The sequence below is a fragment of the Paroedura picta genome, chromosome 6 (assembly GCF_049243985.1).
Source record: "Paroedura picta isolate Pp20150507F chromosome 6, Ppicta_v3.0, whole genome shotgun sequence".
Taxonomy (NCBI): Eukaryota; Metazoa; Chordata; class Lepidosauria; order Squamata; family Gekkonidae; genus Paroedura; species Paroedura picta.
In genome coordinates this window covers 483137-508313 of record NC_135374.1, presented here as the reverse complement: position 1 = coordinate 508313, position 25177 = coordinate 483137, and the positions used below count along the sequence as shown (strand labels likewise).

Sequence of the window (25177 nt, the reverse complement as noted above, 5' to 3'; positions counted from 1 at the left end):
CCCCCCTTGTGCCTATTTGTCAGAAATAGTTAATGGCAGCGAGCAAAACTGGGAAACAGAAGGAGTGGCTTTGAATATGGCCTCATCCACACGGCAACACTGGTTGGAGGGGGGGGGGCTGTTCCCATTGAGGCGCGGCCTGATGTTGATGACGTCATCCATTCAGTTGTGTCAAGACAGTCGCCGATTCTATAGGAAAGTCTTCGCCATGTGCCCCTGTCTCTGACGGCTTCCTTTAGTGGGTCCATGGTCATCCCTGTACTGGCTTTGATCGTGTCAAGCCAGTGGATCCAAGTTCAAGTCCTCAAACAGCCGTGGAAGCTAACGGCCAAGCAAGGGGGTCGGGCCAAATAATTTCCCCGGTTCTCCTTCTATTCGGAATACTTGCCAGGGAAACAGAGCTTCCTGGCTGATGCCTGGTCCTGCCCCCTGCAGCCTGAGGGTCAGTGGGAGCTCATGGGCAGCCCCGGCCTTCTGCCGCAGGACCTCCAATGGGCCGCCATCCCTCAGAGCCTGAGTGGGGGTGGCAGGGCCCATGCCTGACCGGTTGCATCGAGACATTCAGGGGGGTGAGCAGTTCCCTCAACTCCACATGGGGTTAGTGGAGTGGGGCTGGGAGGCGTCCGACAAAGAGAGCCGTCTCTATGTGCCACTGAGAGCCCGGAAGTGGCTGTTCTTGGGCTTATTCCTCACTTCGTATAAATTGCCAGAAGTGATCTTCAGTTCACGCCTTTCTATGCTGAAACCAGGGAACATCTGAGAATGGGGTCCCCAGTTCTTCTGGCTCAGCTCTGTCTTTCCTTTAGCCCACTTTGCTGTCTTGTGCGGATGTTGGGGGCTGGGAGCAGATGGAAGAGCCCCTGAATTCAGAGGAAGTCTCCTTAGAGCAGGTGAAGGGTTTAAACATAAGCCAAAAAATAGAAACATGTGGGGGGGGGAGACATTTGGAAGTCCAGTGGTTACTACAGGGGTAGGATTCCCCCCCCCCAATTCAGTCAAAGTGTACTTTTTCCACCTAGAGTGTGTGATTTAAATTTACTTGCCTTTTTCTTTTAAGCTTAACCCCTGTGTATAATCTGATTCCCTTCATGACACATCAGCTTTTTAAAGCTTTTTAAACCTGAGCCTTCGGGGAGGGCGGTATATAAATCTAAAAAATAAAATAAAATAAATAAATAGATAAAATCCATTGTTTTCCTACTCTTTTTTAGCCCTAACCTAAGAAACTGTGCTCATTCTACCCACCCAGCCCAGCCCAGCCCTGCCTGGGCCCTCCTGGCCCCCTCCCTTGCCTAACCGAGCACAGAAAAACTGGGGTTCAGATGGCTAGCTGTGTTGCTCTGAAGCAGCAGAACACATCCAGAGTCCAGCAGGGGCACCTTTAAGACCAACATTGTTTAATTCAAGGGAGGAGCTTTCCTGTGCTGCTCACACACCTCCTCAGAGACAAGACGATGAAAGGGAAGGAATCAGCTCAAACGTACAGGCAAAGTGGGAAGGTAAATAAACATGCAGCATCATGAAAATGGAGACCAGGTACCCGAGATAAATGGGGGGAAACAGCAATTTGGATTTATCTGTCTTCACTTTGAGATTGTGAATTACACACGAAACATCGTGGGTTTGAAAAATACGTCTCCCCCTAAGACAGCCCTCTTCGTCCTGAAGGCGGGAGTGGGAAGGTCCCTCTCTGATCCACCTCTCTGGCTGGAATTGTCCTCTCCCATCACCGGCTCTTACCTCCCGTTCGGGAAGCCAGGATTTCTTCATTGTTAAATATAGGGGAAAGCTTTTAAAAATCTAATAAATAAAATCCATGGGTTTTTTTTAGTCGTGTCTCATTCTGGTTCATGCATCATAATTTTTACACTCGGATAGATTGGGGGCTATTTCAACATGAAGTTACCACACACCAGGACAGACATGAAGCTGCCTGCTGTTGAATCAGACTGTGGGTCTGCTGAGGTCAGTGTTGTCCGCTCAGACTGGCAGCCGCCCTCCAGGATCTCAGGCAGAGGCAGCCTGTCCCCTCCTGCCCGGCCCTTTGAACAGGAGATGGTGCTGGGGCTTGAACAGGGCCCTCTTACCTGCCAAGCAGGGGCTCTTTCACTGAGCCACCCTGGCCCCTCCCCCAGCTACCATCACCTTTGCCTGCAGAAGAGGGCCTTCTGCATCCGCTCCCGAATCTTCTTGGTCCTCACCCCATAGATTATGGGATTCAGACTGGGGGGCACCATGAGGTAGATGTTGGCGATGAGGCTGTGTAGACCATGGGGGATGTTGTGGCCAAAGCGGTGGGCAAGGAAGGAGAAGGCAGCTGTGGTGTAGAAGACCAAGATGACGCAGATGTGGGAGCTGCAGGTGCCCAGAGCCTTCGTGCTGGCCTCCTTGGAAGGCAGTCGGCAGACCGTGCGCAGGATCAGGCCATAGGACAAGCTGATGAAGCACACATCAAAGCCCCCAATGAGAGAGGCAAGGCTGAGGCTGTATGCACGGCTGGCTGCTGTCTCTGTGCAGGCCAGCTTGACCAAGGCCATGAACTCGCAGTAGCTGTGTGCGATGACCCTGGTCCGGCAGAAGGGCAAGAGGCCCACCAGGAAGGGGTGGGGGAGGAAGAAGACCACACCCCTGGCCACCACCGCCAGGCTGACCTTGGCAATGACAGCCCGGGTGAGGGCCATGGCATGGCGCAGGGGGTCACAGATGGCAACATAGCGGTCATACCCCATGGCCAGGAAGAAGCCTGACTCCATGGCTGTGAAGGAGTGGATGAAGAACATCTGGGTCATGCAGGTGGCCCACTCAATTCGGTGCCAGCCGAACCAGAAGATGGCCAGGAGCTTGGGCAAGGTGGAGGAGGAGAGCACCAGGTCGGTGAGGGAGAGCATGCACAAGAAAAGGAACATGGGCTCCTGCAGGCTGGGCTCCGTCTGGACAATGAAGAGGAGGGTGCCGTTCCCCAGGAGGGCCAGGAGGTACAGGGAGCCAAAGGGGAGCGAGAGCCAGAGGTGCAGGGACTCCAGCCCCGGGATGCCCAGAAGGAAGAAGGGGCTGGGAGCCGCTCCGGCCGTGGTGTTGGGGCCCGACATGTCTCCTGGCATGCACGGGGCATGTTCAGCTCTGTGGACCAGTGAGGGCGGTGCCCTGGGCAGGCGCTGCGGGAACTGGTCAGCACTTTCTTCTGGCTTCAGGAGGCAAAATGAGGAGAAGAGACATACAGTCATATCAAAATGCCTTCATTGGCAAAGATTTTAAATTAGCACAATGGAGTATATATGTTTAAATACAAGATACAAGACACCAAGTCATCTTCACCTCTAAATTAACTGGTCAATACTTGTTTCATATAGAAAAGGTTTTCTCTAGAAACTTCTAACAGAAAGGCAGCTATCCTCACAATGTGGACCTCCTCATTTAAGACCTTGCTTACAGCAAGTTTCTCATTTGCAGCCAATTTACGTTTCATAAAATAATCCATGCGGGGCTGATGGGCCAGAGTATCTGACTCTCTACATCCCTGGAAGCACAAGGTTTCCTCAAAGTGGGTTTGCAAGAAGCAACCTTTTGCTAAATTTGAGCAGAAGATGTTAAATCATGCCATAAAGTAGCCCCTCCTACATTTATCAATATGGGGGCATACCTTTGTACTTTGACAATGCTCCCCAATACCACGGAGACCATACACCTTTAGTCATAAGCTGTGGCACTCCAGATGTCCATGGACTACAATTCCCATGAGCCCCTGCCAGCATTCGCTGGCAGGGGCTCATGGGAATTGTAGTCCATAGACATCTGGAGAGCCGCAGTTTGACTACCCGTTTCCAACCTCTGAATTATTTGCTTCCTTACTGTATATTCCTCCTGAGTAACAAGAAAGGAAATACCCATCTCCATATGTTGTAATTTCTGAAGGACCATTTTATTAAATCCTTTGTGGAAATCTGAGTCTCTCAGTAAATCTGATAACAGTGAATGAGTTTGTGGGTAGAAACGTATCCGAAGTCCGTATCCAAAAGGGAGCAACCCTGCGATTGCTTCTACTTCTGTTGTCCACAATTCTGCCACAAGAGACCTATTTGTCAAACAACTGGGAACTTCTAAAGAAGGAAAATTGTAGGATTTCCAGTTCATTGGCAGAAGCCTCGATTCAGACTCAGATTCCAAAATGGAACTGGAGGCTTAATTTGATTTTAAATACTAAGCACAACTGGGAAGCTTTTATTCCCCTTCTGGTGGAAAAATGTGGCCAGTGTGGCCATTTCCCCTTTTGCAGTGCTTACGTCTTCCCTTCGGTGTATTACCCCTCTGTTATTATAGGAAAAAATGACACCTAGATATTTGTAACTGTTCACCTGCTCCGTCTGATTTCCTTTCACCTGCCAGTGATATTCGTATCTTGTCTTGGCAAACACCATTATTTTGTTTTTTTCATAATTGGGGTAATGATAGAATTTATCCAAGATTCTGGAATCTGCCCCGAGACATTCATCCTTGAGAATAGATTTGCAAGCTGCTTGGATGGATAAACAGTTCTGGGGGCAACCAATCTGGGCCCAGCGCTTGACCAGGTGTTCCAAGGAGGCCACCCCTTTTAGCGTGCAGGAAAACTACTTGACTGCCTCCCATTGTGAGAAAACTAACCTGTTGTCTTACCCTGAATTTCAAAAGGAAGAATATGCTGAGGATGGGCTACAAAGACGTCTCCTGGACTTAGTGGCTGCCTAGGACCCCCACCCATCTCCCCTCTCCTGCCTGGGCCCTGCAACAGACCCTCTTCGGATCTCAGCAACCCCCAGCCACCTATTCTGCCTTGCTTCCGACACTGGCCAAGAACCAGTGAGGGTTCTGATGCTTAAAAAGTAACTTCTCCGCCCTGGCAAGCAAGAAACTGTTTTTGCCCTTCCCTGGTATACCCTCAAGAGAAGCTCTTTCTCTGCGTCTGGCTGCTGCGGGGGCCTGTGGAGTTGAGCTTTTTTGGGGGGGTGACAAGGCGCCCTTTTGGATACCCCTCCCGTCCCTCTCTGCACCTCTCACATTTTGCACATCAGCACTGGCTGTGCTCAGGAGCACCTCGTGAGACATGAGTAGGGTTTCTCTCAGCAGTTTACACCCAGAGTTCTTGCAAAAATAAGGATAAATCCCCCGGGTGCTCAGGAACAATCAGGAAAGGGCTAATTTTAGGCAGGACACTAGAAAGAAAAAAATGAGAAGGTCAGTGGCCCTCTGACAGAACTCCTCTGCATTCCCCTTCCTGGGAATGGATCCAAGGCAGAGCATCCTGGCACATCGAGCGTGGTCCCCATCCCTGCCACGGGACCCCAGTCCAGGTTAACAGTTGGGGAGAATTTCCTGCAGCTCAGGAGTTCCCTTTCTCACCTGACCATCCGAAGTTTCTTTCCAAGTCTGACTTGAGGCCAATCAGTCCAACAAAAAGAGCTTTAACAAAAACTACCAAAAGGAATGTCAACAGACATAAATGGCAAGTTCTGCATTTAGGTAGGAAAAATCAGAAATATAATTATTGGACGGGAGAGACTTGTCTTGGCAGTCGGACTTGCAACCAGGCTCTCGGTGTCTTAGGTAGGGAACCCCACTCTGCAGATGAGTCAACAGCGTGATGCAGTAGCTGGAAAGACAAATGTGACTGGGGGCTGCATCAACAGAAGGGAAGGGTCCGCATCACGCAAAGGAACGGGAGCCCTTTACTCTGCCTGAGTTAGACCTCACTTGGATTTGGGGGCACTGCAGTCTGGGAAGGAGGTCCACCAGCTGGAACGTGCCCAGAAGGGGCCAAATAACATGGGGAGGGGTCTGGAGACCCAGCCCTAGGAGGACAGGTTGAAGGAGCGGGGTATGTTTGGCCTGGAGAGGACATGCCTGAGGGGTGACATGGAAGCCATCATCTGAAAGTGTCCAAAGAACTGACATAAAGAGGACAGAGACAAGTCATTGCCCCAGAAGGCCAGGCCAGATCCAGTGGGTTAAGAATGAATTAAAGTGCGTTTTCTCCCCCTCCTCAGGAAGCTGTTTGGCCTGCATCTCTCTCAGTCAGCAATTAGCATGTAGGTCCCTGGAAAGACCCCTGCCGGGGCCAGCAGCTCTGCCCTCTGCCAAAGGCCTCTTTCTCCTCTGGCCTTCCAAGGACCTTGAGGAGGTGGGCCTGATTCTCCCTGGCTCTGTTTTGACCACCCAAAAACTCTGAGAGGTACATGCGTCTCTGAGCAAGAAGACCAGCGCATGGTTGCCCAGTGAGTTTGAGAGCTGAGTAGGATTTGAACCTGGGTCTCCCAGTCTAGCTCTCCAGCCAAGGTATCCCCTTGGAGGAGAATCATAGAATCACAGAATCATAGAGTTGGAAGGGGCCATAGAGGCCATCTAGTCCAACCCCCTGCTCAACGCAGGATCAGCCCAGAGCATCCTAAAGCATCCAAGAAAAGTGTGTATCCAACCTTTGCTTGAAGACTGCCAGTGAGGGGGAGCTCCCCACCTCCTTAGACAGCCCCTTCCACTGCTGAACTAGAATCATAGAATCATAGAGTTGGAAGGGGCCATAGAGGCCATCTAGTCCAACCCCCTGCTCAACGAAGGATCAGCCCAAAGCATCCTAAAGCATCCAAGAAAAGTGTGTATCCAACCTTTGCTTGAAGACTGCCAGTGAGGGGGAGCTCACCACCTCCTTAGGCAGCCCCTTCCACTGCTGATCTAGAATCATAGAATCAAAGAGTTGGAAGGGGCCATAGAGGCCATCTAGTACAACCCCCTGCTCAACGAAGGATCAGCCCAAAGCATCCTAAAGCATCCAAGAAAAGTGTGTATCCAACCTTTGCTTGAAGACTGCCAGTGAGGGGGAGCTCACCACCTCCTTAGGCAGCCCCTTCCACTGCTGATCTAGAATCATAGAATCAAAGAGTTGGAAGGGGCCACACAGGCCATCTAGTCCAACCCCCTGCTCAACGCAGGATCAGCCCAAAGCATCCTAAAGCATCCAAGAAAAGTGTGTATCCAACCTTTGCTTGAAGACTGCCAGTGAGGGGGAGCTCACCACCTCCTTAGGCAGCCTATTCCACTGCTGAACTAGAATCATAGAATCATAGAGTTGGAAGGGGCCATAGAGGCCATCTAGTCCAACCCCCTGCTCAATGCAGGATCAGCCCAAAGCATCCTAAAGCATCCAAGAAAAGTGTGTATCCAACCTTCGCTTGAAGACTGCCAGTGAGGGGGAGCTCACCACCTCCTTAGGCAGCCTATTCCACTGCTGAACTAGAATAATAGAATCATAGAGTTGGAAGGGGACATAGAGGTCATCTAGTCCAACCCCCTGCTCAACGCAGGATCAGCCCAAAGCATCCTAAAGCATCCAAGAAAAGTGTGTATCCAACCTTTGCTTGAAGACTGCCAGTGAGGGGGAGCTCACCACCTCCTTAGGCAGCCTATTCCACTGCTGAACTAGAATAATAGAATCATAGAGTTGGAAGGGGACATAGAGGCCATCTAGTCCAACCCCCTGCTCAACGCAGGATCAGCCCAAAGCATCCTAAAGCATCCAAGAAAAGTGTGTATCCAACCTTTGCTTGAAGACTGCCAGTGAGGGGGAGCTCACCACCTCCTTAGGCAGCCTATTCCACTGCTGAACTACTCTGTGAAAATTTTTTTCTTGATATCTAGCCTATATCTAGCCTAAACTTAGGGCCATTTCGCACGGCTTCAAAATAGCACAATGGTTGCTAATTGGAAACGCTACTAATTTGCCATAACCCACGACGTCGTAGACAATCTGCAACAATCCTGAAACCGACCCGCAAAAAGCGCTTCGTTGTAGCGCTTTCGGGGGAATCCAGAAAAGTGGATTCACCCTCCGGATAGCGATACACTCCTGCAACCAATCTGCAACAGTAGCGCTAAAGACCTGTGCGTTACCATTGTTGCGGTTTCTTCAAAGTCCCTCCCCCTGGCTCTCTCCTCCAAACTTCCGGCGAAGCGATCGCCATTTTTTTTTCTCCGAGCGAGCGGGGATAAACGCACCAGCGAGCCTCTTTCTGTTTAGAGGCTTCCCTGGCTTCAGTCCTTCACGTTTAGTCACTAAGCACAAACCACATAAAAGCCTGTTTGCTGAAATAAAGTCCCTTTATTTTTTACACATAAATTCAGCCGAAAATCGGGCCCGTGAGAGGGGGGGGGATTTTTTTTTTATCACTCGAGGCAGCGTGCAAACGATCATACAATCAAACGACAGCTCACGTTAGGCAGCTGGATGGGTCTCTCCGTAGCAACGAATCAACCTAGATTCGTTGCTATGGGTCGGTTTTTTTTTTTAAAAAACCTTTCTTAAAGGGAAAGGGGCTGTTTGGGAGCATGCTAACGGCTGCCCATTGGCTGCTTGACGGCCAGGGGCGGGACGAGCTTGGCAATAGCGCTTCCTTTCTAGCGATTTCTGCCGAGACCGGAAGCCTGTGGGAAACGCTAAAAAACGCAACTGATTCCACTACAAAGGCAGGTATGCATAACGACGAATTCCACTATTTTAAATGGCGATTTTTCATTCCGCAAACAATTTGCAACAAAGATCCCCGTGCGAAAAGGCCCTTGTAGTTTAAACCCATCACTGCGTGAGAAAGCAAGGCAGAAGCCGCGGTTCTCTTCTCCATGGACAAAGCGGGACCCCTCCCCCCACATCAGCGGAAATGATTTCTGTCCCCTCCCCAGGAGCCCAGAGACTTACGCAGGCCAGCCAGAGGGTGAGAAGGGAGGGTCCTTCTGGCTCAGCGACTCCGGCTGCTGCTCCCTTTCCGGTGGAGGCCTGCCCATGCCAGTGCATCTCTGACTTATAGTCCTGCTCTTCCACTGGCCTGTGCCCTCTTGGGAGGCTGCAGCGCTCCCCAGGAGAACCCCAGGGCCTGGAGAGTCCCCATGGCCGCTTGCCTGGAGCCCCGGTGGGAGACAGAAGGGCACGTGAGGCCCGAGATGGAAGGGGGGCTTCCAGGCAGCCCCAGAGGGAATGCTGAGGGAGTCTTCACAGAGGGGCTCCGAGTGGAGCCAACAAGCAGCTGGGAGGCGGGTGGAGAGGCTCCGCTGCAGAGCCATTTGGCTTCATGCGCTCCCCTGGTCTCCACGCAGGGCCCTGTGCTGCCAGGGGACTGCATCCCCCTGCAACAGGCCACAGTCAGAATGAGACTTTTCAGAAGATAACCAAATGGGGGGATAGTGCTACAAAACACAAAAAGCCACAAACAGAATACACAATTAGCCTGCTGCCTAGCTAAAAGGAAAAGAGATGTATAAGGGAAAAAGAAAAAGAAGAACACACAAAACCAGGATCCTTTCCAGAAGATGAGTGGGGGGGGGTCAGAGGGGGATTGTCCACCATGTCTTGAGAGGGGAAACAGGCCAGGCCGTTTGGAGCAGAAGGAAATGGCTGGAAATGCCCCTTACTTAACCTCTTGGAAATCTGGGGGAAGGCTCTGAGGTCCTTGGGGAGAAATGGCCCTGATGGGCTCCCTGTTAGGGTGGGCTGGCTCAGGACTGATAGGGGAGCTGCCCTACATTCCTTGGCCTGACTCACTGCCATGGGGTGTCAGCTTTCTTCAGGGTCCTTCTTTCATTCTGAGGCCCACACGTGGCTCTACATGTATTTAAAAAAGGGTTTCACACTATACAGGGGAAAGGGGGTCTGCTGGGGTTTCCCCCCTGGGAAAACTCTGGCCAGGGTGTTGCCAGCTGAGCCAGGCTCATGGGCATGGGTAGGCACCTGCATGGCAAGGAGATCTCACTTTCCCCTGGATTTATAAGAGATTTGGACGAGGGATTAGAGGGGGTATTTATTAAATTTGCAGATGATACTAAATTGGGAGGGGTAGCAAACACAACTGAAGACAGCAACAGAATACAGGATGATCTTGATAGGCTCGAGAAGTGGGCTAAACTGAATAAAATGAAGTTCAATAGGGACAAATGTGAGGAGCGAACGTAAAGTAAAGGAGGCAATAGGCCCACTGTTGGGTGTGGATGGACAAACTCTAACAGAAGATGCAGAGAAAGCAGAAAGGCTTAGCGCCTATTTTACATCTGTTTTTTCCCACAGGTCAAAGGGTTTAGGCACATCTAGAGATGGCCGTAGCCAAAGGATAGTGTCTGGGTGGCAGGTTAACATGGATAGAGAGGTTGTCGAGAGGCATTTAGCTGCACTGGATGAGTTCAAATCCCCTGGTCCAGATGAAATGCACCCGAGAGTACTCAAAGAACTTTCCAGAGAACTTATTTCACGAGGGAGGGGAGTGGTGGCCTAGGATCACTTTAGGGGCAGTCCATAAACACCTCTTTTTTTAAAAGGAAATCAAATCCTCTGGGCCAGATGAATTCCTTCCAAGAGTACTAAAAGAACTTGCAGATGTTATTAATGATCTAAATGAGGGGGTGGAGGGACTACTCATCAAGTTTGCAGATGACACCAAATTGGGAGGACTGGCAAATACTCCGGAAGATAGAGACAGAGTTCAACGAGATCTGAACACAATGGAAAAATGGGCAAATGAGAACAAGATGCAATTTAATAAAGATAAGTGTAAAGTTCTGCATCTGGGTCAGATAAATGAAAAGCATGCCTACTGGATGGGGGATACGCTTCTAGATAACACTGTCTGTGAATGAGACCTTGGGGTACTTGTGGATTGTAAACTAAACATGAGCAGGCAGTGTGATGCAGCGGTAAAAAACAACGATATAGGCTAGATATCTGCAGGGGGTTGGACTAGAATGCCTGTATGGCCCCTTCCAACTCTATGATTCTATGAAATGTAAAGTTCTGCATTTAGGTAGGAAAAACCAAATACGCCAATATCAGATGGGGGAGACTTGTCTTGGCAGTAGCATGTGTGAAAAGGATCTCGGAGTCTTAGTAGACCACACATAGAACATGAGTCAGCAGTCTTACCCAAATTGCTTTCACACATGTCCTGGAACATGGGTTTTCAAGCAATTGGGGGGGGGATCAGCCAAATCACTGTGAGAGGGGGTTAACTAGCGTTACGAGGGTTATTGAACCCGTAGGAACTCAAGGCAGACACAGATGTAAATGCTTAGATTCAAATGGCTCTCAAGTAGAATCATATAATCAAAGAGTTGGAAGGGGCCACAGAGGCCATCTAGTCATAGAACCATAGAGTTGGAAGGGGCCATACAGGCCATCTAGTCTAACCCCCTGCTCAACGCAGGATTAGCCCTGAGCATCCTAAAGCATCCAAAAAAAGTGTATATCCAACCTTTCCTTGAAGACTGCCAGTGAGGGGGCGCTTACCACCTCCTTAGGCAGCCTATTCCACTGCTGAACTACTCTGACTGTGAAAAACTTTTTCCTGATATCTAGCCTATATCGTTGTACTTGAAGTTTAAACCCATTACTGCGTGTCCTCTCCTCTGCGGCCAACAGAAACAGCATCCTGCCCTCCTCCAAGTGACAACCTTTCAAATACTTAAAGAGGGCTATCATGTCCCCTCTCAGCCTCCTTTTCTCCAGGCTGAACATTCCCAAGTCCCTCAACCTATCTTCATAGGGCTTGGTCCCTTGGCCCCAGATCATCTTCGTCGCTCTCCTCCGTACCCTTTCAATTTTATCTACGACCTTCTTGAAGTGAGGCCTCCAGAACTGCACACAGTACTCCAAGTGTGGTCTGACCAGTGCTGTATACAATGGGACTATGACATCTTGTGATTTTGATGTGATGCCCCTGTTGATACAGCCTAAAATGGCATTTGCCTTTTTTACCGCTGCATCACACTGCCTGCTCATGTTTAGTTTACAATCCACAAGTACCCCAAGGTCTCGTTCACACACAGTGCTACCTAGAAGTGTATCCCCCATCCAGTAGGCATGCTTTTCATTTTTCTGACCCAGATGCAGAACTTTACACTTATCCTTATTAAATGGCATCTTGTTCTCATTTGCCCATTTTTCCATTGTGTTCAGATCTCGTTGAACTCTGTCTCTATCTTCAGGAGTATTTGCCAGTCCTCCCAATTTGGTGTGATCTGCAAACTTGATGAGTAGTCCCTCCACCCCCTCATCTAGATCATTAATAAATATGTTAAAAAGTACCGGGCCGAGCACCGAGCCCTGAGGTACCCCACTACTCACCTCTCTCCAGTCTGATGAAACACCATTGACAACAACTCTTTGAGTGCGGCTCTCTAACCAATTCCCTATCCACCTAACGATCTGAAAATCCAGATTGCAGTCCTTCAACTTATCCATCAGAACATCATGGGGAACCTTGTCAAAAGCTTTACTAAAATCCAAGTAAATGACAACAAAGTAAATGACAAGTAGCACAACAAAATCAGGGTCCAGGGGCACCTTTAAGACCAACCAAGATTTATTCAAGGCGGGAGATTTCGAGTGCAAGACTAAGAACTGACCATCGGTTCTTGCACTTGAAAGCCTTGAATAAATCTTTGTTGGTCTTAAAGGTGCAGCTGGACCCTGATTTTATTGTACAGATATAAATGGTAAAACAATAAACACAAGCTTTATTGAAGAAAATAACAAAAAGACACACAAATAGCCAACACACCTACAAGCAGTCGTACAGAGAAGGGGGAGGAAGAGTAGAAGGCTTGGTATAATTACCTGTCCGAGGAACGGAGGGTCAGAGGAAGAAGCCCGAACCAGCGTGGGAGGTCTCCCAAGGTCCCGGGTTGGAAGACACTCAGAGTGGCTGTGTGAAGCCACAGTTTTTATGGGGTTTTGGAAAGGGGGCTACATGACAAGACTCAGGTGAGCATGTGCTGGAAGTTTCCAGGGTCCACGGAGGTTGGGACAATGCCTGGCCAGGTGCAGAGACGGCCGTAGATGGGCTTGGACAAAGGTTTTAATGGCTCTGAGGAAGCAAGCCATCAGGGCTAGCTGGGGAGAAGATTTCCCCTGGCAGAGGGGCCAAGTGTGAAAAATGTTACAAGACAAAGGCTTTGCCTAGGAGCCCCTGGGCAAACAGAAGGGAGCCGGTCCACTCAATCAGAAATACAATGGGGTCGTGGGGGGTGGGTTAGGATGTGAGCTTGAGCCCGGAGGCACCTGGGTCAGGCAGAGCAAGGCTTCTAAGGCGCAGTCTGGCCTGGCTTGGCCAACCCTAGCAGTGTCATGGCTTTGGCTTAAGCCTAGACTATTGTAGGGCGCCACTAGTTATAGAAGACAGTCTGCCTGTCAGTGAGGCAGGGGGTCCTGCCACACGTAACAGCAGTGGGACTCGGTGGCTAAAAAGGCATATGGGATTTGCCTTTTTGGCCACGAATGGAGAGGCTGATTCTGTGAAGGTTCGGGGGGGGGAGGGGGACAGGTGACAGTAGGTGAGCGATAGGGGTGTGAGTGTCCTGCGTAATGCAGGGGGTTGGACTAGATGGCCCAGGAGGTCCCCTCCAACTCTGTTATTCTACAAATCCACCGTTCTCATTTGAGAGACAGGAGGCTCTCCTATTCGAGCAATAACTGAGGTGCTTTATTAACTACCAGCTGGATGACTGGCCTGAGCTGCTCCCTTTGCAAATAGGCACATGACAGTGCTGTCCACAGGATTACTGGCATGTCCCCTTTCATCCCATTCGTTCTGGTCTGTCCCTCTGGGGCAAGAGAGAACAACTCTGCTCCATCCTCTATATTAGCGATCCTCCATCCTCTATATTAGCGATCCCCAGCCTGTGGGCAGCGAACCACATGTGGTCGTCGACTAATTGGAGGTGGGCCGCGAAGGATTCCTTCTCCCCCCCCTCGGCCCTTTACTTCATCCCCCCCCCCCGGCCCTTTACAACACACTTTGGGTGTCCTTGTCTCCCGTCACTCCCAGATGGGACTATCTCGTTGCAGAGAAACAAGCTCAGGGTTCCCATTGATTTGTCATTGTCATGAGTTAAAATTTCCATGAAAATAAAATGTTCCTTATGTTCCCAACAGAATATAGGATGATCTTGATAGGCTCGAGAAGTGGGCCAAATGGAATAAAATGAAGTTCAATAGGGACAAATGTTAAGTTCTGCATTTAGGTAGAATCATAGAGTTGGAAGGGGCCATACAGGCCATCTAGTCCAACCCCTTGCTCAACGCAGAATCAGCCCATAGCATCCTAAAGCAAATACACCAATGTAAGATGGGGGAGACTTGTCTTGGCAGCAGCATGTGTGAAAAAGATCTAGGGGTCTTAGTAGATCATACATTGAAGTCAGCAGTGTGACTCAGTGGCTAAAAAGGCAAATGGAATTTGGGGCTGTATCAAACGGAGTATCGTGTCCAGATCACGGGAGGTGATGGTACCGCTTTACTCTGCTCTGGTTCAGCCTCACTGGGAGTCCTGTGTTCAGTTTTGGGCACCCCAGTTGAAGAGGGATGTGGACAAACTGGAGCGTGTCCAGAGGAGGGCAACAAAGATGGTGAGGGGTTTGGAGACCAAGACGTATGAAGAAAGGTTGGGGGAGCTTGGTCTGTTTGACCTGGAGAGGAGATGACTGAGAGGGGATCTGATATCCATCTTCAAGTATTTAAAAGGCTGCCATATGAAGGATGGAGCAGAGTTGTTCTCTCTTGGGCCAGAACAAATGGGATGAAATTAATTCAAAAGAAATTCCATCTAAACATCCGGACGAAGTTCCTGACAGTTAGAGCGGTTTCCCAGTGGAACAGGCTTCCTCAGGAGGTGGTGGGCTCTCCATCTTTGGAAATTTTTAAACAGAGGCTGGGTAGCCATCTGACGGAGAGGCTGATTCTGGGAAGGCTCAAGGGGGGGACAGGTGACAATAGATGAGCGATTGGGATGTGAGTGTCCTGCATAGTGCAGGGGGTTGGACTAGATGACCCAGGAGGTCCCTTCCGTAGAATCATAGAATAATAATAGAGTTGGAAGGGGCCTCATGGGTCATCTAGTCAAACCCCCTGCACTATGCAGGACACTCACATCCCAATCGCTCATCTACTGTGAGGCCAAGTGAGGCCGAACCAGAGCAGAGTAAAGCGGTACCATCACCTCCCGTGATCTGGACATGATACTCCGTTTGATACAGCCCAAAATCCCATTTGCCTTTTTAGCCACTGAGTCACACTGCTGACTTCAATGTATGATCTACTAAGACCCCTAGATCTTTTTCACACATGCTGCTGCCAAGACAAGTCTCCCCCATCTGATATTGGTGTATTTGGTTTTTCCTACCTAAATGCAGAACTTAAACATTTGTCCCTATTGAACTTCATTTTATTCAGTTTAGCCCACTTCTCGAGCCAATCAAGACCATCCTGTATTCTGTTGCTGTCTTCAGTTGTGTTTGCTCCCAGTTTAGTATCATCTGCAAATTTAATAAGAAGTAGTCTTCTTCTTCTTCTCCTCCTCCTCCTCCTCCTCCTCCATCTGCACAACACCTTCAGCCCTATGGCTCCCACCTCAGCATTCTCCTCCTCTTCTCCACCCCAGGGCTCTTCTTGTGCCTGACTCACTGCCGCGTCCTGCAGCCAGTTCACATCATCATATCCATCCTCTATCTGGCCCCCGATGCCCAACCCAACCCACCGGTCTGTGGAGCCAAGACCAAGGCGATCCAGAGCAGGGTGCTGAGGCTGCTCTGCCTGGCCAAGGAGGGCTCCTAGCCCCACTGGCTCATGGGGCGGGGGCTTCGTAGCGGGTGGGCTTGCTTAGGCTCAGTGGCTGCGGTCCTGATCCAGCAGGCCCAGCTGAGCAGCGCCTTCTCGGGCCGCCCGCAGAGGCCGGGGGCAGAGGTGCCGCTCTCAGCCGGAAGGCTCCCCCAGGCTTCAGCCCCGACCGATAGGAAGCGGCCCTGCTCGCAAGCGGCTTCTGCATCCAGGGGCTTCGAGCGCGCAGCGGCCGGCCGGGAGGCTTGGGCGGGAGGCTTGGGCGGGAGGCTGGGGCCGGGCTCTCTCTCGCGCGCTCTCGCTCGCTGTCCAGCGGGCCTGTTCCCTTCGGGTCGCCCTGCCGCCCCCCCTGCCCTCCCCTCCCCTCCCCGCGGCCAGGCCTTGGCGGGCGCTTCCTCCTAAGCGCGGTCGACCGGTGGGAGGCCGGAGCCAGCGAGAGAGTCGGGCAGGAGCCGCCCCGCGGGCCGTTCGCTCGCCCGCCCGCCCGCCAAGGATCCGCCGCCGCCTCCTCCAGGCTTGCGCCGCCCTCGCCCTCTCCTGGCTGCTCAGCGCTGCGGGCCCCGCACGTGCTCCCGGCCGCCGGCCGCTTCCTGTCTCCGGGCCGGGCCTGCGGAAACGCCGGCCCTGCTGCTCCCGCCCGGCCTGCCTGCCTGCCTGCCTGCCTCGCCCGCCCGCCGGGAGAGCCGCCAGCAGGTAGCGCAGCCAGCGCGCCGCCCGACCCGCCCCGCCCCTGGCCCGCCCGTGCGCAAGGCCCGAGCCCTGGAAACGGCGCCGCCCCCGGAGCCCTTTGCCCCCCGCGGGCTCTGCTCCCGGCTGGGCGGTCTGCGCGGAGCCCGGCGCCTGCCTCGCCCCGGGGGGCCCCGCTGCTGCTGCTGCTGCTGCTGCCAACGCCGCCGCCGCTGTTGCCGAGCCGGGCCGGGCGCGGAGCCGATGAATCAGCAGCTGCCACTGCCGCCGCCGCGGGGCACGTCGCGGGCCGGGCTGGGCTTGGGCTGAGGCTGGGACCGGGGCGCCGTCCTCCTCCTCCTCCTCCCACCTCCTCCTCCTCGTCGCCGCCGTCTTCCCCGCGCAGGGCTGGCCGTGGGCGTGAGCCTTGGCGCGGCGTGCGGCCGTCGGGGGGCCGGTGGGGCGGGCGCGGGGCCCGGGCGCGATGCGCGCGGGGCGGCATGGAGGAGCCGGGCGGGGGCCCGCTGCGGGGCAAGGCCTTCCACGGGCGCGCGTGGGCGCTGGCCCGGCTGGCGCGCGGCCTGGAGGAGGCGGCGGCGTCGGGGTCGGGCGGGCCGGCCGGGGGGGTGCTGGTGACGGGCGGGCCGGGCAGCGGCAAGACGGCGCTGTGCTGCGAGGCGCTGTGGCCCACCTCGGCGGCCGGGCGGCGGGCGGCGCTGGGCGAGAGAGCGCTGGCCTGGCACTTCTGCCAGCCGCACGACGCGCCCAGCTGCGCCCCGCGCGCCTTCCTGCGCCGCCTGCTGCGCCACATCCAGCGCTGCCCGCTCCTGCCCGCCGACCCGCAGCGCCTCAGCCCCGACGACGCCCGGCGCTGCCTGGACGCCGACCCGGACGAAGCCTTCCGCAGGTGAGCGCCGCGCCCTCCGGCCCTGGGGGAGGGGGGATCCGGGGGTGGGCCCGCTGGCTCTCACCGCCTCCCTCCCTCCCTCCCTCTCGCTCGCAGAGCCGTGCTGCTGCCCTTGCTGGACGTGCCCGCGCCGGCCAAGCCGCTGCTGCTGCTGGTGGACGCCCTTGACGCCGGCCCGGCCCCCCGCGACGAGGAGCGCGCCCCCCCGCCGGGGCCCAGCCGCACCATCGCCCAGCTGCTGGCCGGCCACCTCCGGCTCCTGCCCCCCTGGCTGCTGCTCGTCTGCACCGCCCGCTCCCAAAGCAAGGGAGTCCTGCGCCTCTTTCCCGGTGAGACCCGGCCCGGCCCAGCCCACAGCCGCACCCCTCGCCCCTCAAGGCCGCCAGGGCCCATTGCGGAGGGAGGCTCTGGCCCTGAGCCACATCCCCCCCCCCCCCGTGCAGGCGACAGGGAGGGAGGGAGGGCAGGAGCAGGATGCAGCGCCTGTTCTGACAGGCCTGGCTGGTTCACGGGGAGATGGGTGTGGGGCGGTGCTGCTTCTTGCTGTTGTTTCCTCCCCCCTCCCCCCCCAGGTTTGGAGGACAGCTGAATCCTGGCGCTTGGGCGCTGGCTGCCCCGCTTGCCCTCGGCTGCGCTCGGGGAGGGGGGGGGTCTGGGGCGGGTCTTACCTGCGGCTTCCCCGTTGTTCCCCCAGGCTTCCGGCAGCTGTGCCTGGACGACCTGCGGCGGGAGGCGGTGGTGTGCGACTTGCAGCAGTACATCCTGGCCCGGCTGGAGCGAGAGGAGGCTCTGCGGCGGCACCTGAGGCACGACGCGGCCGAGGTTCTCAGCCAGCTGCGCATCAAGAGCGACGGCTGCCTGCTGTACCTGGAGCAGGTGCTGGACGGCGTGGCGGGGGGGCTGGTGGCCCCGCAGGAGGTGCGCCACATCCCGGGCACCCTCTCCGGCCTCTACCTCTGGCTCTGCCAGCGCCTCTTCCTCGGGCGGGACTTTGCCGCCGTCCGACCCCTGCTGGAGGTGCTCCTGGCTGCCCCCCGCCCCCTGGGGCCCGCGGAGCTCTACGCCGCGGTCTGGACGTGCCGGCCGGTGCCCCGGGAGGACTTTGAGGGCTGGCTGACCGCCCTGGCGGGGCTGGTCCAGAAGGGACCCGGTGGCCGGTGCTTCCTCTTCCACGCCAGCTTGGCCGAGTGGCTGCGCGACGTCAAGTACTGCACTCCGAAGTACCTTTGCTGCCCGGCCCGTGGGCACGCCTCGCTGGCCCTGAGCACCTCCTGCCGGGCCCCGGAGCTGACCCCGGAGCAGGTCCACGCGCTGGCCCGCCACCTGCTGCAAGCCGAGCTGGGCCTGGAGGTCTGGCAGCTGGCCCTCTGGCTGGTGTGGAGCGGGGCCCCCGTGGAGCGCTGCCTGGAGCCGGGGGAGGAGGAGGAGGAGGAGGAGGCGCTGCTTCTGCTGCCGCCCGTGGAGCCGCCCGTGCTGGAGCTGCTGGTGCTGGCTGGGGCCCGGCTGGGGGCCCGGGGCCCTGGGCCCTCCCTGCAGCAGGCCCTGGAGCGCGAGGACTCTGTGCGGCTGCTCCTGGAGAATGGGGCCAGCGTCAACCAGCGTGATGCTGACGGGCGGACTTTGCTCGCCAGCGCCGCCCACAGGGGCAGCCATGAGGTGGCGGGGCTGCTTCTGGCGCGGGGGGCCCGGCCGGAGGTCCCGGACCGGCACGGACAGACGCCCCTCACCCTGGCTGCCCGCCAAGGGCATGCCAAGGTCCTGCTGTGCCTGCTGGCCCACGGGGCGGGCGTGGACTGCCCTGACCGAGAAGGCTGGACGGCGCTGCGGGCTGCCGCCTGGGGGGGACACAGCGAGTCCGTCGGCATCCTCCTGCGGGCAGGGGCGAGCGTGGACTGCTCGGACGTGGAGGGGAGAACGGCGCTGCGGGCCGCTGCCTGGGGGGGCCACGAGGACATTGTGGGCGCTCTCCTGCAGCACGGGGCAGACGTCAACCGGGCAGACACCGAGGGGCGCACGGCTCTCATTGCCGCGGCCTACATGGGGCACCGAGAGATTGTGGCGCTGCTGCTGGCTCACGGCGCCCACGTGGACCACGCCGACGTAGATGGGCGCACAGCACTTTCCGTGGCGGCCCTCTGTGTGCCGGCTAGCCGCGGCTACGCCAAGGTGGTAGAGTTGCTGTTAGAGCACGGAGCCTGCCCACGGCACGCCGATCGGGACGGCGTGACCCCATTGCTGGTGGCCGCCTACGAAGGCCACACGGATGTGGCCGAATTGCTGTTGGAAGCTGGGGCGGATGTTGATCACGCTGATTCAGCCGGCTGCACCCCGCTCTGGGCGGCAGCCTCCTCGGGCCACAGGGCCGTCGTGGAGACCTTGCTCCGGTGGGGTGCGGCTGCAGACGCCCTGGACGGTGAAGGGAGGACCGTTCTGGGAGCGGCAGCCGGGCAGGGCAGTGAGGCAGTGGTCAAGGTGCTGTTGGATCGAGGCCTGGACGAGAACCATCGTGACAGATTGGGCTGGACCCCCCTGCACCTGGCAGCTTGGCAGGGCCACGTCACGACCTGTGCCCTGCTCCTGGGGGCCGGCGCCCACCTGGCCGAGCCAAACCACGACGGACGGGTCCCGCTGGCGCTGGCCGCCCAGGAAGGCCACACGGAGGTGGTGCGGCTGCTGCTCGAGCAGGGCTCTCCTATCGACCACGCCGGCCACGACGGGCTCTCTGCCCTCACCCTGGCCATGCTGGGCGGGCACCGCTCCACGGCCGAGCTGCTCTTACGCAAGGGGGCGGACGTGAACCTGCGTGACGCGGGGGGCCGCCCCATGCTCTACCTCCTGGTGCTGGAGGGCCTGGTGGAAATGGCCGAGCTTCTGCTAGAGAACGGCGCCCGCCTCGAGGGCCGCGATGCCCAGGGCCGGACGGCGCTGCACGTCGCCTGCTGGCAAGGCCAGGTGGGCGCCACCCGGCTCCTCTTGCACTACGGGGCGGACGTGGACGCCCTGGACGGGGAGTGCCGCTCTGCCCTGCACTTGGCTGCCTGGCAGGGCCACGCCAGCCTCGCCCGCCTCTTGCTGGAGAACGGGGGGCGGGCCAACCACGCCTGCAACCAAGGTGCCACCGCACTGGGCATCGCGGCACAGGAGGGCCGGGCCGAGGTGGTGAGAGTGTTACTGGAGCACGGAGCGAGCCCCGACATCCGCGACAGGGCCGGGCGCACCCCTAGGCACCTGGCAGCCAAGCAGGGGGACCGTGCTGTGCTGGGGCTGCTGCAAGGGCACGGGGCCTCTCCTGCCCCCGCCTCCCCACGGCCCCGCTCCTCCAGCAGCTCCTCCAGCAGCTCTGGCCCCCCTGGCAAGCGGGCCAGCTCTCCTTCCGCTGCCGCCTCCGTGAGCTCCGTGCAAGAGCCCTGCCAGTCTGACGTGGCCCGCTGCCCCTTGGCTCCCCCCACGCCCACTGTCCGCTCGCCGGCCACAGCCCGGTTGGTGCCCGTTGACAGCCTCAGCTTTGGCCAGCAGATCCAGCAGCATTCTCTGCCCCGCTGGCGCCAGGCTGCCCCCTCGGCCGCCCACAGCGGAGGCTCCAGGGCCCCACTCTTCTCCCTGGACTCGCTGGACCCGCATCTGCACCGCAAGGCGGCCATCAAGCTCCAGTTCGAGGGCCCCACCTGCGGCTACGAGTACAAGCAAGAAACGCCCCTCTGAGCGGCAGCTGCGGGGCGAGCAGCAGAGGCGCAGGGCCCGAGGAACTGTCCTTGCACACCGTCTCCGGGGGCGGGCTGGCCTCTGCTTGTGGCCCAGGCCTCCCTTTCCCACCCGCGGCCTGACTGGGACATGGCAGGGGCTGGGTGCAGCTGCCTCTCGTGCAGGCGGGGGGTCCACGCACAAGCAGAGGGGGAGGGAGGGGAGCCCCTTGGCTCGGACTAGTGAATGCTGGGATGGAGTTTCTTTTGCCTGCAAGCAATGGCAGCAGGATTTCACCCCACATGCAGAGAGCACAGCCGATGGGGGGGGGGATGACCTTTGGGGGCTCCCGAGGGCCCTTTGGCCAGAGGTGCCTTAGACCTCAGGGGTTGGAGAGGAGGGAAGGGAGAGCCAGGGGCCGGGATGGAGGGCTGTGTCCGGGTGCAGGTAAGGCCTCACTCCGCGCCCTGTCCTCCATCCCCTTCTTGGGGCCTGCTCCTCGGCTGCAAGGGGGCCCTGGGTCCCTGCTGCGGATTCAGATGTGCCGAAGGAGGCCAGACCTGTCGGATGCAAAGTAGGCCAACCCCCCCCAGCCCCACCCATGGGACTCTGTGGGCCCATCGCCCGCAACGTCCTTGCTCAGCCAGTTGTGCCTGACCCTGAGCTTGGAGAGGAAGGCCTGCCAGGCGCCCCCACCCCCCTTGCCTGTCTCACCTCCAGGCCTGCCTTCGGGACCACCACCTGCTGATAGGCTGAGGGGCAGCCCCTCCCCCCATACACACACCTGGTGCTGTGGCCGCACTGCCTGCCTTGATGTCTTAACCACTTATTTATTTAGTTGCCACAAGTGACTTGGGGCCCCTTGCAGCCAAAAACAGGCCCTGCTTGCGGGGAGGGGGAGGGGGGCAGCCGGGAGGCTGGGTTCTCTCCTCTGGTTCTCTCTCCCTTGCAGCTGGCATGGATGTGCCATCAACTCACCAATAAAGGCCTCATGCTGGCACCCTCGCCCACTCTTGCTCTGGCATCCTTTGGGGAAGGGGTGGATGGGGGCTTGCACAGGTAGGATTTCGGCCTCTGTGGCCTGGTAGCCAGCAAGGCTTACCCGGCAGCCAAGAACTGTCCTCCCCCCCCCAACCAATGATTCTGGCTGGAATTGGAGTCCACAGCAGTGGCAGACCTTGGCAGGAGCCCCCGGAGAGCTGTGGCTGCAGGCAAGGCCATAGCTTAGCGGCAGAGCCTCTGCTCAGAAGGCACCCGGTCCTGGTTGGTCACAGGAGCCTCTGCACTCAAAGGCCCTGGGAGATTTCCTCCAGTGGGAGGGGGGGTTGTCAGTAGACTCGCTTGAGGTCCTGCAGAAGGTGGGAGGGGACACTGAAGTGGCCCTGGTGTCTCGTGGAGTTCTGAGACCCGGCAGAGAAGCCCACCCCCCTTGCCGAGGCTCAGTGCTCCATAAGACGGGCTGAGGGATGCCCCCTTTTGCCACTGTCGTCCTCATCCTTTCCTGAAAACAGGTCTCCTGGGAATTTGCTTGGCCTTGGGTAGCTAGGGATGGGGGGAGGGTGGCAGATCTCTCCTGCCTATCCCATCAGGTGAGGACCACAGGTTGCTCGGGGGCAGGCCGGGCCCACTTGGGCCCATTGACAGGCACCTCAAAGGCCACTAGACTCATTCTTGGTTCTGCTGCTTCTCACCTACACAGCGACCCACCTGAATCCACACGCAGGATATCCGCTCAAGATGAGTAGCCGGCTGTCTTTGTCGGACTGCGGCAGATGCCCAGTTGCACTGGAAAGACTTTTTCAAATATGGCAGGGGGGGGTCAGCTTTTGAGAGTCACCGAAGAAGCGCCTTCCCTGCCACAAATGTTAGTCTTTTTCTTCTCTTACATTTTATTCTGCTTGTTTAAATACAAATAGCAACGTGACAACAAAATCAAAAACAACATAAACACATACAAAAACAAAGAGTGCAACGTCAAATTCAACGGCCCACCTAACTCACCCTCCTGCACAAACCAGCTCAGTCCCAAATGCTAATTAGAGCTGTCTGTTGCCTCTCTGTATGAGGCTTTATGAAACTCTGCAGAGTCCAGAAACATTTTCTCTGCATAGTTCCAGGTGACCTCTGACCATAGTCATTTCTCCAAGCTTTGTCCTTTAAGAGTCTGGCTGAATCTGCAAAACTCACCACCTTCTCTAGCCGGTCTTCTGCAGGGCCGGTCTTTCTTTCTGAGCGGCTCCGTTTGGCTGCAAACGCTAGTCTGGCTGTTGGTGCTGCATATAGGAGGAGGGTCCTTTTGTCAGAACCCAATAAAAATAATTCAATTTTTTCCCTCCAAATTACATCATTAAAAAAAAATTCATCAAGTACTGCAGTCCAATATTTTGTTAGTCTTGAAGTTGCTTCTGGACTCTGGCTCTTTTCTGCAGCTAGAGTCAGACTAACCCGGCTGCCCATCTTGATCTCTCTCCCTGGAAGGAACCACCTTCAGCTGCACAGGACGGACACCCACCTGCTGGGTGCTATAATGACCGTTGGGCTCCCAGTCTAGCTGCAGCTGAAGAAGGGACTGCAGGGGCTTCTGGGAGCTCCTCCCCAGCCTCCGATGGTGCTAGACCAGTGGTTCTCAGTTCAGAAGAAGAAGAAGAGTTGGTTCTTATATGCCGCTTTTCCCTACCCGAAGGAGGCTCAAAGCGGCTTACAGTCGCCTTCCCTTTCCTCTCCCCACAACAGACACCCTGTGAGGTGGGTGAGGCTGAGAGAGCCCTGCTATCACTGCTGGGTCAGAACAGTTTTATCAGTGCCATGGCGAGCCCAAGGTCACCCAGCTGGTTGCATGTGGGGGTGCGCAGAATCGAACCTGGCATGCCAGATTAGAAGTCCGCACTCCTAACCACTACACCAAACTGGCTCTCACTGGCTCTTCAGAAGAAGAAGAGTTGGTTCTTATATGCCACTTTGCTCTACCCGAAGGAGTCTCAAAGCAGCTTATAATCACCTTCCCTTCCTCTCCCCACAACAGACACCCCATGTGGGAGGTGAGGCTGAGAGAGCCCTGAGATTAAGAAGTTGGTTCTTATATGACACTTTACCCAAAGAAGTCTCAAAGCAGCTTCCAATCCCCTTCCCTTCCTCTTTCCACAACAGTCACCCTGTGAGGTGGGTGAGGCTGAGGGAGCCCTGAGATTACTGAAGAAGAAGAAGAAGAAGAGTTGGTTCTTAGATGCCGCTTTTCCCTACCCGAAGGAGTCTCCAAGTGGCCTCCATTCGCCTTTCCTTCCTCTCCCCACAAGAGGCACCCTGGAGGGGGCGGGGGGGGGGGCTGAGAGAGCCCTAGCAGGACTGCTCAGTGAGAACAGCACTCCGAAGGCCAAGCTGGCTGCACATGGAGGAGTGGGGGAGCTAGATTAGAAGCCCCACCCGTAGCCTCTCCACCCAGCTGGCTCCCTTGCCCTTGACAGCGTGGCCCCCTTAGAGGGCCTTAGGAGGGGAGAGAGGTCAGTGAGGAGCAGAATGGGGCCCCCCAAAATTGGGGTCTGAGGTCGTTTGGGCGACTGTAAGCCGCTTTGAGCCTCCTTCGGGTAGGGAAAAGCGGCATATAAGAACCAACTCTTCTTCTTTGTGGGAGAGGAACAGAACCGGGCGCCCAGGGGGAACTGAGGCAGTTGTGTTTCCAAGGCAGTCTCCAGGGCAGACCCGTGTGGAGTGAGTTCCCGTAGCCTAGCCTCTGAGGGGAGGCCGCCGGTCGGGCATTGAAACTGCCCCATCATTTGTGGAGGAGGCACTCTGGTCCCCAAAACTCCGCGGTGGCCCTGGGGGAGCAGGACAGCCTCTCCCCGCTCCCAGGGAGACGACGGCGGCGACTTCAAGTGCCCCTCCGAAGGCTGCCCCAGAGAAGCCGTCGGCCGCCGCAGAGCCTCCCCCCCCCCCCCAATATCCCGCAGGCTGGTGCCGGAGAGGCACAGCCCCCCACCCCGGTTGACGGCCCAGGTCAGCGAGAGGGCCAGGCGGGCGGAGCGGGCGAGCTGCCTCCCGGGCCAGCTCTGCGGGGGGAGAGAGGGAGGGACGTCTCCCGGCCACTCCCGCTCGCCCTACGCACTCAGGGGCCCCTGTGCGACCTCCCAGCCCGCCCCTTCCCCCCCCCCCCCCGCAGCGCCTCTTGCCCCTGGCAGGAGGGGAGAGGACACCCCCGGCAGCGCCCTCCCGATGCCCGGGGCTCCGCAGCACCTGCACGCCCCCCTCCCCTCCCCTCCCCTCCCCTCCCCGCCCAGCTAAGCCAGCATTTCAGGCTAGGCAGGCTGCCATGA

The 25177-nt window shown here is 56.7% G+C and overlaps 2 protein-coding genes across 3 annotated transcripts; one reads left to right on the top strand and one right to left on the bottom strand.

Annotated features, from left to right (window-relative positions):
- Window positions 1-1386: 1386 nt before the first annotated feature.
- LOC143839260 (olfactory receptor 52P1-like) lies at window positions 1387-13638 on the bottom strand. 2 transcript variants are annotated; one of them, XM_077341048.1, is made up of 2 exons: window positions 12620-13638; window positions 1387-3185 (listed from the first exon to the last, which is right to left on the bottom strand). In XM_077341048.1, exon 2 carries the CDS (start codon window positions 3099-3101, stop codon window positions 2142-2144), a length of 960 nt encoding a protein of 319 aa, XP_077197163.1. In that variant the 5' UTR covers window positions 3102-3185; window positions 12620-13638; the 3' UTR covers window positions 1387-2141. The 2 variants fall into 2 exon arrangements, with proteins under 2 accessions (XP_077197163.1, XP_077197161.1); XM_077341046.1 differs by lacking the exon at window positions 12620-13638 and having other exon boundaries at window positions 1387-3736.
- A 2482-nt stretch (window positions 13639-16120) lies between these two features.
- LOC143839259 (uncharacterized) lies at window positions 16121-21874 on the top strand. Its single transcript, XM_077341045.1, has 3 exons — window positions 16121-17189; window positions 17286-17518; window positions 17884-21874. The coding sequence occupies exons 1-3, from the start codon at window positions 16783-16785 to the stop codon at window positions 20889-20891; spliced, it is 3648 nt and encodes a 1215-aa protein (XP_077197160.1). The 5' UTR covers window positions 16121-16782; the 3' UTR covers window positions 20892-21874.
- Window positions 21875-25177: the final 3303 nt, after the last annotated feature.